The sequence below is a fragment of the Leptinotarsa decemlineata genome, unplaced genomic scaffold (genome assembly GCF_025532065.1).
Source record: "Leptinotarsa decemlineata unplaced genomic scaffold, Ldec_3_MD MMD2_tig00026369_RagTag_RagTag, whole genome shotgun sequence".
NCBI lineage: Eukaryota > Metazoa > Arthropoda > Insecta > Coleoptera > Chrysomelidae > Leptinotarsa > Leptinotarsa decemlineata.
In genome coordinates, this window is record NW_027412709.1 from 1284317 (window position 1) to 1299693 (window position 15377).

At 33.8% G+C, this 15377-nt stretch overlaps 1 protein-coding gene across 1 annotated transcript in view; it reads left to right on the forward strand.

Annotated features, from left to right (window-relative positions):
* The window catches only part of LOC111515144 (uncharacterized), a 181998-nt gene that overhangs the window by 98696 nt on the left and 67925 nt on the right, over nucleotides 1-15377 (forward strand). Inside the window, exon 11 of the mRNA XM_074185243.1 lies at nucleotides 13536-13677. Coding sequence (XP_074041344.1) covers nucleotides 13536-13677 — 142 coding nt within the window. The remainder of the gene's footprint in view (nucleotides 1-13535; nucleotides 13678-15377) is intronic.

Here is a 15377-nt window from a genome sequence, read left to right on the forward strand (position 1 = left end):
GTTCTTATGTATTGCTCCAAATCACATATATTCATTTCAAATGTTACCTTGTTACGTCGGTGAAACTGAATTCTTTCTCTTACCATAGCATGACCAGCTCTAGCAATTATTCTTTCACATTGTGGACTTACATACGGCAACTTCAACAAAATCATCCCTAAAGGTCTCAGATTGAAGTTGCCGTATGTAAGTCCACAATGTGAAAGAATAATTGCTAGAGCTGGTCATGCTATGGTAAGAGAAAGAATTCAGTTTCACCGACGTAACAAGGTAACATTTGAAATGAATATATGTGATTTGGAGCAATACATAAGAACACATCTGATTCACAATGATTTTGACTATTTATATTATTGCATCCAACAATCTTTCAACTCTTTCAATCAAAGTAGAAATAGAACTCACATAAATAAATTTAAAAAACTATTGGAAGAAAAACAAACAAGTTTTTTCAGTAATAAAGAAAATAACCAACAATTTACAGAAAAAACTGTAATTAACTTGTCATCCAAAATTCTCAATACTCATGAAAAATCACTACTGGGCAAAGGACTGAATTTCTCAGTAACTCCAAAAATAGTACCAACATTTGAATTAGTTACTGCTATAGAAGAAACAGCCCTAAATTTACCACCTGAAATATCTGGTGATTACAGATCTGAATGTAAAAACATTTTGTCACGACCTCATCATATTAGAAGTAACTTGAATAAGTATGAGAGAATTACAATAACATCCCTTCGTTCAGATACTAATATCAAAATACTTCCAGCTGATAAAGGTAATGCCACAGTGATAATGGATACCCTCGATTATGAAAATAAATTATCTCAGTTGATTTCGAACACAACATACCGAACACATAATATAACAAAAAACGTTTACAAAAAACTAAAGGATGATCCAACAAAATCAATTGAACAAAAAATTTATAGAACATTGGCTAAATATAAAGACATGCTAACCAAAACAGAACGCACTCAACTAATTTCTCATTTTAGTAAACCTCCTCATTTCTATGGTTTACCAAAAATACATAAACCTAATGTTCCTTTAAGACCAATTGTAAGTTCCATTGCATCTCCCTGTCAGAAATTAGCAAGATACCTTTTGGAAATTTTGAAACCAATTTCAGGAAACAGTAATAGTTTCCTAAAAAATACAACCCATTTCATAGATAAACTTAAAGACATAACACTCAGTGATGGCGATGTTCTGATGAGCTTTGATGTTGAAAGTCTTTTCACGAATGTTCCTGTTGATAAAACTCTTCAAATTGTCAAATCCAGGTTGGAAAATGACTCAACTTTAAAACATCGAACGAAGTTGGATGTTAATTCTATATTAGAATTTTTAAAATTATGTATAGACAAAACCTATTTTCAATATAGAGATGATTTCTATCAACAAGAATTTGGCATGGCTATGGGTTCCCCTTTATCTCCCATCTTAAGTAACATATATATGGAGTATTTTGAAGAATCTTTTGTTGAAACTTATCAGAATGGTCCCAAAGTTTGGTGGAGATACGTTGACGATATTTTTGCTATTTGGAATAGAAATAACGATGACCTGAATGCTTTTTTGAATTATATCAACGAGCGGGAGCCGACAATAAAATTCACAATAGAGATTGAACAAGATGGTCGACTCCCTTTCCTTGATGTAATGTTGGAGAAGTCATCAGATCAACTTGATACAAATGTTTATCGGAAGAAAACACATACAAATAGATATCTCCACTATACATCAAATCATCATGCGAGTGTTAAAAAAGGTATAATAAATTGCCTTTACAAAAGAGCTAAAATGATATGCAACTCAACTGAAAATCTCAATAAAGAAATATCATTAATTAAATCTGTTTTGAAAGATAACGCTTATCCAGATTCTTTCATAAATTCAACAATAAATTCAATAGAAAATAAAGAGTCAATTAAAAACCAAACGAACATACAAACAGCTTCACAAATTCAACAACATCCAACTCAACAATTACCGACTCAACATCCAACGACACCTTTTACAACTAACGTTATACCTTACATTCCAAGACTATCTGAAAAAATAAGACGAATTGGAAATAGATATGATGTTAGAACTACTTTCAGAACAAAAAATACACTGAGATCTATACTCACACATACAAAACCCAACAACACTGAAGAAAAAACAAAAAATTGTATTTATAAAATACCTTGTTCTTGTGGTAAAAGTTACATTGGTGAAACCTCAAGACCATTGAAAGTGCGTGAGAATGAACATCGAGATTATATAAAAAATAGACAATTGACAGGATCAAAATTATCAGAACACATTTTAAAATCAGACGGTGAACATCGGGTGGAATGGAATAGGACAAGAAAGATTACCAATGAGCCTCATTCTAAGAGACGTAAGCTAAAAGAATCAGCGTATATTCTCATGTCTGGAGAGAATTGTATCTCGAATAGCTCCTTAGAAATAGATCGTACTTGGCTACCCATCTTGAAGAAAACTTTGGATAGTGGCGAAATGGCAACAAACTGATATCGGAGAGTACCTTGTATTACATCGAATTTTTCAGTTGTCAATCAACAACATTGACATAATTTCATATTTCAAAACTTCTTTGACATCTGTCGAAGAAGTAAAGAAATAAGCTCTCAAAAAAGGAATAACTGCATATTTATTCGAATTTTTATCCATTTCTGAAGACGGAGGCAGATTTTGGCCTCCGAAACGTAAAAGATAAGTATAATTTCTTAATATTTTTTTGATAGGCAAAATTGTGAAATACGACAAGTTACTGATAAATAGAAGATTTTTCTTTGTGAAAAATACTTTGATTTTTACGCAGTAACTTATCGGGGTAAACTAAAAAGTTTGCCCTTCTACACTTGTATAAAGTTCTCCATTATAATTTTTATATTTTTTCAGATTGTGGAAGGTAACCATTACCCAAAAAAAGGTCGATAAAAAACTGATTTTTTCCTCCACAAAAAATGACTTTCGTTGAATATAATTGATAGATACTTATAATTTAAATCTTAGTTGCCATGGAAATGATATTACAGTTTGACACTTGTGAAAGATTTAAGTGTACTATTGTCAACAATATTCACCTTACAGTTCATCGAATTATTTTGTGTCATGGCTGCAAGATTGAGCGTAAGAGAGAAAATTGAAATTGTACACCTTTCGGGAGATGACGTTAGAAGTGCTAGAGAGGTTTGTAGAGTATTTAATGAGAGACATCCAGATCGTCATCGTATTAACTGCGGTACGGTAAATAAAATAAATAAAATATTCAATGAAACTGGTGCAGTATCAAAAATGATGTTAAAAAGTAATCTTGTACAAAGACGAAACAGGAATGACAGGAATGATCGAATCATTTTAGATTATTTCGGAAATGATCCTAATGTCAGTATAAAGAATGCCACTTTAGATTTGAATATTCCACGAGAAACTATTCGGAGATGTCTCAAGGCGAAGAATATTAAACCTTTCAAGCCAAAATTTTTACACACACTTCAAGAAGGCGACGAAACAAGACGCCTGGAATATTGTTCATGGGTCCAAGGGGAATATTTAAACAATAAAAATTTCTTTAAAAATATTTTATATACCGACGAAGCCACTTTCACTACAAATGGAGTAGTGTCATCACAGAATTGTCGCTATTGGACAGCGGATAATCCTAACTGGGTAATGAACTGTAAAAGCCAGTATTCTCAAAAAATCAACGTCTGGTGTGAGATATTGAACGAACGAATTATTGGTCCTTTCTTTTTTGAGGAAAACATTAATGCGCAGAGGTTTCTAGAATTTTTAAACACAGAGTTTTGGGATGCTATTCACGAGCTGCCAGTCAATGAACGATCAAATTTAATTGTCCAGTTAGATGGGTGTTAAGTTCATTATGCCAGAGCTGTGAGGCTATGACTTAACGAACATTTTCCAAACCGATGGATAGGCCGAGGTAGTCCGTTTATAGAGTGGCCACCCAGGTCTCCAAACCTCACAGTTTTGGACTTTTTTCTCTGGGGACTTCTCACACAAAAGGTTTACAAAAACTACTCAAGAGATAGAAATGAACTTTGTGCAAGAAAGAATTCGACAGGTATGTGCAGATATTAATCCTCACTAAGGAACTAAGGAACGGAATCAGAAACATTCGTAAGCGCTACGACACATGAATCGAAATACGCAGTGAATTAGTAGAGGCTACTAGAAAATAAGTTAGAAATAATTGTTGTACTGAATTAGTTATTAGTAACGTTTATTAAATTTTTTTGCTTCATTGTTAGTTGAATTGTGTGAATGTAATTTCGTTACTTTCATTAAAAATATTTACGCTATTTGTTTTTTTTTCATCTGGCGGCACTTTATTGTTGAAATCATAAAAAAATGATATATTGTGACTGTTAGCTGTGTGAGTTTTCGAATTTTTGAGTTGTCATAACTTTATTAATAATGACGTAATTTTAATTGAGAACAGTGGACAGTGTCTACAAAATTATCTCAGTTATTATTAAAAAACTGATTATTTTTGAAAACTTTGCCACCCTGTATCTCAAAAGTTAAGGCGTTTAGGACATACGTCCATAGGAAGTTTTACAGTAAAATCAAAAAATATTACATGCTCATGACTTACATATTATGTGAGGATGGTTACATTGATGTTGAAGAAAAATGATGAGACATTGGTAAAGATGAAACACTACTTATTGTTGTCTAGAGTCAATCAATCACTACTTATTGACCCCAGAGAAGAACTTTTACAAGAATAATATCAATTTGAACAATTCCATTGTGAAACAAATCTCAATTTTAATCTATTCATAAAAATTTTAACCTTACACAAATATCACATCATAAACTAGAGTACACTTGGTACTTCTGGGGAAACATTTTAAGCTTTCTATCACTTGTCAGATGTCTCTCTGGCATATTTCAAAGTTCTATCCTCAGACTCGTTCATTTGAATCCTGCACGCACGAATTGAATAACGGTCTGACATAAACAATATTTTATAAAAAACATTTTTCAATCATTCAGAATTTTATATCAAGTTTCATCTTCACCAATGTCTCATAATTTTTCTTCAACATCAATGTAACCCTCCTCACATAAGATGTAAGTCATGAGCATGCAATATATTTTGATTTTCCTGTAAAACTTATATTATTGTGGTATATATATATATATATATATATATATATATATATATATATATATATATATATATATATATATATATATATATATATATATATATACCACTTGTGAATTGCCTTGCTCAATAAGCAAGGCAATTCACAAGCAACAAGAGATGTGATATTAATATAATCAAGGCAATTGAATTAATGGAAAGAGTTCGCCTGATCAAGATGTTACCAGCGTATATCTTTCTCCAATGGATATTCTCTCATACGGGACTTCGTTCGAACACCTTAAGATGTCTGGTGTGTTCATCTTTGGGACTCTGTGGTTTGTGTTGCAGTTGTGATAAATGATCTAGTTACCAGAGACTTCTTGTAGTATCGTAATAAAGGATAAAAATGAATCATCCAAATGTAACCAAAGGGTAAGCGCATGAAGAAGAAAAAAAAACAATAGTAGGCCTGAAACAAAGTAAGGTTATACGAACAATTGTGTGTCAAGTTCCAGCTTTATTGAAAAGAGGTGTCTACTAAGATACCTTAGTTGACAAGCTAGCGAAAGACGTACCTGTAGAAGGTGGGTAGCCTGAAGTGAAGTCTAACGATTAAGGGTAGATTAGGAAGATAAAATAATTGAAACCCTGAAACACTTAAGTGAGTATGGCAAATCCATCCAAGATGCGAGCACATATCCTAAATTCAGTTATCAGTTCCATGAAATTGGTTAATTGTTGCGCCGACCGGGAGTGAATTTACTTGTGTTTACTTCTATACGGTGACAGAAGTGATACAGATTGCCAACATAACTGAACAGTGATGTAAGTTATACTTTGAAGAACTGAATATTACAATATTAGGTTATTTATTTCTCGTATTTGTATTCCACATGACTCTTAGAGAACACTTGAGGCATCAATGGAATCACAAACAAGAAATAATTGATGGAAAGTGATTGAAGGATACTTAAATGGAATTGAATATACAGAGCGTTATATTTTCAACCGAAACCTAGAATCCAATGGATCTCATGGAAGTACTATTTCAAAAATGGACATTTTTCCCCATATTTTGTTATAAAAATGAATAAGCAATAAATGAATATACATTTAGGTCGTTTATGATTTTTCCAGGTAATTTAATGAATATCATCATAAATTATAACTTAATATCATGTTTCGATATTCAGGCATAACTTTCAACTGTGGACAACTTTTCTCAATAACATTTTGCTGATTTTTATGAAATGAGGGCTCTTTACTCAGAGCAATTTTTATATTTTTTGACCTACCCTGTATGCTGTTCGACTTGCAACCATTCGAAGTGAATCTATAATGATTACCGAACATGCACCAAATTTCGGCACTATCCGTATTCTGTTTGTGCAAATAATTTAAAAAATCCCATATGTTGCACACAGCAGAATGTAATTTAATTTGGTTGGGACACCACCGATATACCGATTTCGGAGTACTTGCTCCTCGTCAGTACCGGGACGGTCATTTCAGACTGAGTGAACCCCTTGAATATCCTGAACAGACAAAATGAAATCCAAATAGTCCAGAAGCAATAACAGTCCCAGTACTAACGAGGAGCTAGTGCTCCGAAACCGATATATCTGTGGTCGTCCCGGCCAATTGAAATTTATTTCTCCTTTTCATATATAGGAAGTTACTTTAATCTTACTGCTTTTGAAGGGTTGTAGACCGTCGAAATACTCTCAACTCTCGACTGTGACATTGGTCGTGCTTTTAGGTTGCGAACTGATCTTCCACTTGTCTTTAAAGGTCAACTAATCGCTTTAAGGAGCCTCGTTTATTTTTTATATTTGAGTATTGAGTTCTTTGTTGATCTCATAGATGGCGTCTTCGTAAGGAAAGATGTCAACTACCGCATTTAGTGATTTATGTTTGATTTCTGTTGAATTCAATTTCAGTAGTGAGGACTCTATGGATTTGAGGAAAAACACAGAATTTTCGTTCACAAATTTAATGTAGATTACAACAGATTCGTTAATACACTAGCTTTGATGATATTTCGTAGTTCCGTGAAAACATAGTCACATGATGTTATCTCCAAGGTCATATTGTCGAAATTCTTGATCATATTGATTTTAAATACCTACATACATACATACCTGAATTTTCATTTTCAGTATTTTTATACTGACTTTCAGTATTATTCATTAAAACTTCTCACATATAGTCAGTGGGTATACTTGAAGACTGGCTATAAATCACTGATTTATAGCCTGTCTTCAATTATGCCTACTGACTATATGTGAAAATTTTTCTGTCGTTATACAAGGAATTGGTCAAATTTCGGATATGCGGTTAGTTACCACGTTCACAGGCAGATGGAGCGATGACAAACCAGTTGTTTGTGGTCCGCTTCAGTCTAGTTTGAGGAATGATAATACTCTGAAAGAATTCAATTTTCAATTATCAAAAATAATCGACTTCATGTTGATGATAGACACAGCTCAAAACCAGTCTGCAAGTGTGTTTCAATAATTCAAAATCTATTGTTGTTGCATTGCCAACAGCATATGCAGGAATAACTTCAGTGGAGAATCTTGCACTGACACCTGACGGATATAATCCAATGCCCTTCGTGGTATTAGCCAAGGGAGTACTTGTTTTCTGATAGATGTCAGTCCATTAACCTACAGTTTAGGTTGTTGAGTCTGGCCTGAACGAGTTGTTCCTTCAGATGATTTCATTCATGATAAGACTGGAAGCGTTCAGGTTCAATTAACTCAATAAATTGATGGATGTAGCCATTACTTCGTAGTTGGAAATCATAATGAAGGAAAAATAATTGAAACTTTTCATGTTTTCCACCACTTTTGTTTGTAACCAACGTTAGTTATAAATAAAAGTGATAAAATACATAGAAAGTTTCAATTCTCTTTTCTTCGTTCAATTAACTCATATATCAGACGTAGGTTTTTTTACTGCAATACAATCTTCCTTCCACGAAGGTTTCTCCCAATTTAATATTGACATATCCCATCATTAGGGGATATACCAAATAATTTACATGAACTATGAGAATTAGGGGCCCCAATTCAGGTCCTAGAGGTACCCCATTGGTCAACATTTGTAATTCATGTGACTGTAATTCAATGAATATGTTTTCTTGAACATACAACATAATATATTCAAACGATTATGAATTCCTTCTTCAACATTCGTGATGATTAGACAAGCTTTTATTTAACTTGCAAATGTTTGTATGTATTGAGCTGAAATTTTGTGTACACGTTTGAAAAGATATGCTTGGTTTGATGAGTGATGTTATTCTACATCCAATATTTCCATAATTTATGAGTATCAAATGGAAGGGTTTGCTGGAAAATAACATGACAATACTCGAGAGTCAATATGGCGAACCGCCCAAGATGACAAAATCGGTTTCAAAGTATGTACCCTCATGATATGGAAATCAAATGAATATTAGTTCAGATCATAGATCAAGGATCATATGCAGTGATGAAAAAAATAAATATTGAATCTAATCCATCCTGTGAGATTATTATTCACAAAATTTATGTACACCTAAAAACCACTATCCTCTTTTCAATTAGAGCCCTATTCTTGAAATCATTCAAATTAGATGAATTATTATTGATGTTAAGGTAACATGAAATAATTGAGGATTGAGGTAATTACTTTTCTGAAATGATTCAATTAAATAGGTACTAATTATTGATTCCCAAAGAGAAATATTATCCGAGAGATTAAGTACTTACAGTACAGTAAACTATTCAGGCAATGAAAGCTACTTTTTGCTTTTGAACACTGAAGAAGCAAGATATTATCACTCAAACTTTGGTAATTGAATTTAGACCACTAAATATCATATAGTAATTATAATTTCACGGATACATCAAATATTCTGTAGGAGAGGTTCAATAAAACAATTCAGAGAGTAAACTGCATAGTATATTCGATTTTTTCCAATTCTGATTTTTGGCAGATTTTTGGCAGATCAATAATCAATGAAATGAACAGTATTTTGATAGGCGGCTGATGAACATAAATTTTTTTAATATAATGAGTTTACACAGTAACTCATCGAGTCGAACTAGAAGTTCTCCATTGCTTTCTAATTGTGGGGGGTGAAAATTCCCAGAAGGGATGATGAAAAATACATTTGTCATTTACCACGTCGGTTAGTGTAATAATTGAAATAATTAAATATTCCCTGCCTTCCAAACAAAGCATAAGTTGAAATCAATGGCAGAATTCTCTACTGAGAATTTATTTGAAAAGTAAGGTAATGATTGCCTGAAGAACACTTTTTTGTGGAATAGAGAATATAGTATATCATTGTATCAATGGAAATCCGGCTCATCAGACGATAATATTTTCTCTGTTATATGATATACTAGCGGCCCGCCCTGGCTCTGCAACCAACCTCGCTATAGAGCTCCGATAAACTCGTGCGATCGCTGCTATAGGGCGAAGCGTGGCCTTCGATGCGCTATCTGTTGGCCCCCCGGCTGGTACCGCCGCAACCGCTATGTCCCTGCATCTCAAATCTGTAATCTTCTGAGCCATATCGATCTGTATTGAATGCACAATGCATTTATGGTACCTAATTGGATAAGGATCAATGCCGTATTGCTTAAAATCGCTTCGTGAACAAGCCATCATTTAATTTAAGGTACCTAATTGGATAAGCATCAATGCCGTATTGCTTAAAATCGCTTCGTGAACAAACCATCATTTCTTGTAAGGAGAAAATAATGACAAAAGGTTTGTCGGTTATCCCTAAGAGATATACATATAACATCGCAGATTTTTTGTAGACCTTTTAAAGTGTAGTAGGTACATTATTTTGAACTAACTGGTAGGGTTCAATCAGCGTTTGTAAAGTAAGCGCAAAAATGTGTTTATGTGCTTGAAATAATGAATGACATATTGGCAGCAACACATACAGGAGACATCTCGTTATTGATCTTACTGGACTACAGTAAAGCATTCGACTCACTGAATCCAGAAATACCCATAACTATGCTCAATTATATTGGCTTCTCTAAAACAACCGTTAAGATGATGCAAAAATACTTCAGAAATAGACATTTACTTTTTAGTTTATATACCTCAAATATGTTGACTACGATCAATCTCTGTATGTATTATGCTTACGCTGATGATACCCAACTTTATGTAACGTTTAAACCAGAATTGCTGAATGAAGCTGTTGCTGACATCAATATTGAACTTCAAAACATTTATTTCTTCTGTAAAACACGAACTGAAACTCAATCCTGATAAAACGCAGGTTCTTATGTTTGGTCTCAAGTTATTATGCCAAAGGTATTCACCTTAAGTAAATATTTGGATAATAATTTCAGGTTCAAAAAGCAAGTTTCATTATATATCCAGAGATGCCAGACTCTCATCCTTTCACAGTTCACCTACTGTTCACCTGTATATTTTTTCTGTTTGGATAGTCTAGATTTGTGCAGGATACAAACAGTCCAAAATTCCTGTTTAGGCTACATCTATGGCATCCGTAGGTTCCAGCAAATTTCTCATAAGCTTTCTCAGTCGCAATGGCTGTCAATGAAGAATTGTTTCTTCTTCAACCTCATTTCACGTTTCTCTAACCTTATTTCACAATATAATCATCAAAAAATCACCGCAGTATCTTTATGATAAAGTTCGATTTCGTGAAAATTAACATGAAGTGAATATCCGACACAAAAATACAATAACTGCCCTCCACCACAGCACAGCACTGTTTGAGAGATTGCTCAGTTTTTCTATCTACACTCATTACAATAGTCTTCATACACACCTAAAAAAATTGAAACTGCCACTTTTCAAGCTTCAGGCTCGTAACTGGTTATATGAAAAACAGCAACTAAAGTTTCGCATAAAATGCAAAAATTCAAGTCATTCTGTAAGCATTATGAATTACCCCTCTTTTATTCCTTCTATTTTTTTTCTCTATTTTTTTGTACATCATATATTCGATGGATACTTTTTAGTTTTGTATATTGTAGAGGAGTTGATTGAAAGAGCAGTATTCGGCGTGTTGCACACGCTTGTCTCCTGAATTCCGCTCCGGGATTTTGCCAAACCCATTGTATTTTCCTTTGTGTACTATCTTTTTTACCTTGGTAAATGAAATACATTATTATTATTATCATTTATTCACATCACATTAGAAACCTTTGAAATCATTAGTGTTTCTCTACTATATTATGCATATAATATACATATAGGTAAACCTTCTCACGAATCACTTTATCTATTGAAAAAAACCCGCATCAGAATCTGTTGTGTAGTTTTGAAAATCTGAGCATACATAGGGACAGAGAGCAAGAAACTACTTTTTTTGTACTATGTAGTAAAGAGCATGACGCAAAATTTATGAAATACTATATGTAAAGTCTGATCAAATCAGATATCATATAAATTGTGTAATGCAATGCATTAATGGGTTTGATTCAATCCAATTCTTTTTTTTTCAAAGCACATACATGAAAGCTGTTTGAAAAAATATGTTTTTCCGTCAACCAGCTGTCGCCCCTCTAGGAATGAAAACCGTCAAAAGTCGAAACTTGTGCGAGCTAAGGACTAACAAGGTCTTACCTTTTAACATGTGATTCCTAACACGGGTTGGACGATAGGAAGTGAAAATCGATCCTCCGGTCTCGCGGCATGAACCACCCGTCCACACATCGGTCGATTGAGTGAGTGGTACAAATCATCCACGTCGACTCGACCGATTAGGACCCTTGTTTAAAAAAATGAATTTCCACCATTAACTTATTGTGTATTATCTTTTTATTGAGTGCACTGGATTTTGATATCTCTAATTCTACTGTAGAAAATAATGCTTTATAAAAACTGTTTCATCATAAACGTTTCATGCTGAAATAAAATGGTCGAATCCCATTCCTCGTTCCATCAACATGGCAATTTGTTACATTCATTTTATTCGATTTCTACTGAAGTATGGAAAATTGGAAATCACTCAGTCGAGTGAACGAACAAAACACTTATTACCTACTTGTGATACACTGTTTGGAACCTTTGATGTAGAAATGAATATTACTGGAGTTTTATCCCAATACCAAACCATTATTTCAACACCTCGACGCGTGTTTCGATCATTAAGTGTCATCTTCAAGAGGAAGAATAAACTAAATATATGTACAATATTATTCTTATTTATACCATAGATACCTCTTCTAGGTACCTGCGTTTTAAGTGTCTTAAATTAATTTCAAAATGTGTCCTTATATCTTGATCTAATAGATCTTTCAGTCTGTTCATAATATTTTCCATCGCTGTCCCTACATTTGATTTCGTAAATTCCAGACTTTTCCAAATTATTGACTTTGTCCTCTGGATTTCCTGAAAGGCTCTGTAGTGTATGACTTGTTTCAAATACCATCTTCATAACTAGTTCCTTAAAAATCTTCTCAAAGTTCTTCGTGTATTGGTGTTATGAAACTGAAATATATTTATCTTGGTTTTTCTCGTTTTTAAAAGTCGAGATTTCGTTCATTCTTAACCTAAACTTTTTCTTCCTTATAATATTATCTACAATACCTCGATACTGACTGCAGTCAGTAACGGTTGAAGATTTGTCTCTCTTCTATAGATACTTTCACGGAAAGTTTTCAAGTGATTTGGAATATTTGATTCCACCAAGAGCGGTACATATCAGAAATACGCGACGGATTGTTGCTGCACATCGTTTTAAGGTTCAACTCAGTACACCTAGAACTTCATTGTTTGAGTACTCATTTGGAGAACGGCGTTTATGTGAAATAAACTTCCTGAGGGCGTTTTTCCAAATGGATTTAATCTCCAGCGATTCAAATCCAATGTGAATCACTACTTTCGCGCAAGCATCGCTTTAAGAGCGCCGTAAGGGATTTTCCTGTAGCGCTTGTGTTTTGTCCTTTAAAAACATTTATATTTAGTACACTCTTCCTCTTGAAGATGACCACTTGGTGATCAAAACACGTTAAAATAACGGTATGGTGTTGGGATAAAACTTCAGTGATACTTATTATCTACGCAAAAAAGCAATATTTCAAAATCAATCAAATTCACAAAAATGTCTTTAGAACTCTCCACGGGATATTCAAAAATTGATTTTATGGCTCTGCACTTTTCATAAATATCTTTTTTATTTGAAAATACCAAGTAAATTGATTTACTTGAAAAATCGTATAGTACCCATGCCGTTATTATTGAAGAACAGCTGCAATACCATAATACATAGTAACACCTATACTGTAATTGTTTATTGAAATAGGGAACCTAATATACATATAAAAAAACGTTTTTACAGAAAGGAGATTTTCTGCTTTTGTGAGAATTATGAAGACTGTTCATCATTATCTGTTCATTTCAGGATCGTCAATCAAAACCAATGGTTGGCATCGAGAGATGAGATCAGGCATCCCTATACCAATTTCATCTGAAGCCAAACTGCGAGTTCGCACCAATACCAATATGAATACTAACACTACCGTCGGTCCCGTTATAGCCCGCAGGTGAGTAAAGGGAACGATTTCTTGTACCCGTATTATCAGCTGGACTGTTAAAATATTTCATTATCTTTCCAAGAATGAGTGCATTTGTGTGTTGATATAACTCGGGTTTCTCTGTAGTATACAGGCTTCCTCATTTCTTAAAAATAATTTGTCAAAATACCTTATTTCTATAGAAACAACACTAACAGGAAGTTCTAGTTGGGATGAAAATCTTATGAGAACCTACAAATTAACATCATTTACATAATGTAGAAATATATGACATAACAGAGTTCCAAATCATAATTCACAAAATATGTTGCCAGAAAAAAGTATAGAGATGAAATATTTCCATTACAAACAGCAGCAAATAATAAATTATATTAACGAATTCACATTGTAAAAAAAAAGGTTTTTGGCCTTCTACTTCTTTCTCCATCTTCATACAAAAAATAGTGGAAACATTTGAAAAGAGGAAAGAAAGCAATTGAGGCCAGAATATACTCTTCAAAAAGATGTGAAGATCGAGCATGGAAGTTACTTTCATCACTATAAACTCTCCGAGTCATTAAATCTGCAAATCCTCACGCAGAATTTATGAAATTCTTTAATCTTAAGTATCTCAAGTATTACTACTCACTACTAGTATTCTTATTGTTATTGATGTTATTGTTATTTAAATAACTTATTGTAACTTACGTATGCGATATACGAAAATACTTTTTTAAAAAAACTTTATCTTGGACAAATACAACATTTGCAGTTCAAGCAAGGCAACAAAAATACCTAATTATTAAATTAACATTTATACATAAGCTCTCTTTTGTCGACTTTGCATGTAGTCGCGTCTGGAACAGCGGATGTAAGTAACTCTATCCCTGGGTGATGCTGGGTCAGCGAACTCCGGTTCATAACTCCTCCATCCCTAAGACGATAACAAAAGGGGTACTGGTTTGTTTTCGGTCTTTTCGGCATGGACGGTTGCGAAGGCAGTGACAGCAGAGAGCGTTATAAGGACGCTTATAACGCTCTATACTGCGGGGTGAATTACTTTTGTGTCCTGGATTTGAAGAAATTTGGCATCGTCTTGAAGTTCATGAATTTTTTGTAGGTCGATAGATTTCAGGCGAATTTTTCTGGGTTCCAAATCTTCAGGATCAATCTTGTCTATTTCGATTTCTGGAATGGTTAGAGGATGGCATCTCACAAATTTTTTTTTTCAAATTGTGATTCCGCAGTTAAATGGTATTTCAAGAAGGCTGGGTTCTCCTATGAGTGTGAATTCATCACTTTGGCAGGTTTCCAGGATTTTAAGCTGTTTTTCAGCCGGGATTACCGACGCGCGTTGCCTGGAGATAACTTCTATGATGGGTTATGGGGTTGACTACTACGTAGGTGCGGCAGTTTGGATTGTCGGTTACTTTGATAAGGGCTGCTATCTATACAATTGTCTGTTTGTGGATCCCGATGATCGTGGTAAATATGTGTGTCCTCGATTACAGGGCACGACTTAGCATGTAGTCGCGTCTGGAACAGCGGATGAAACTCTATCCCTGTGAGATGGTGGGTAAGCGAACTCGGGTTCATAACTTATAAGTAAAATAACTGGAGAAAAATGTACGCTTGCTTCAAATTAAAAAATCAAGTAACATGAATGTTTTTGATATTCAATCCAGATAATTTCACTTTCACCTGTTTGCTCAACTGATCGCTTTAGGAAG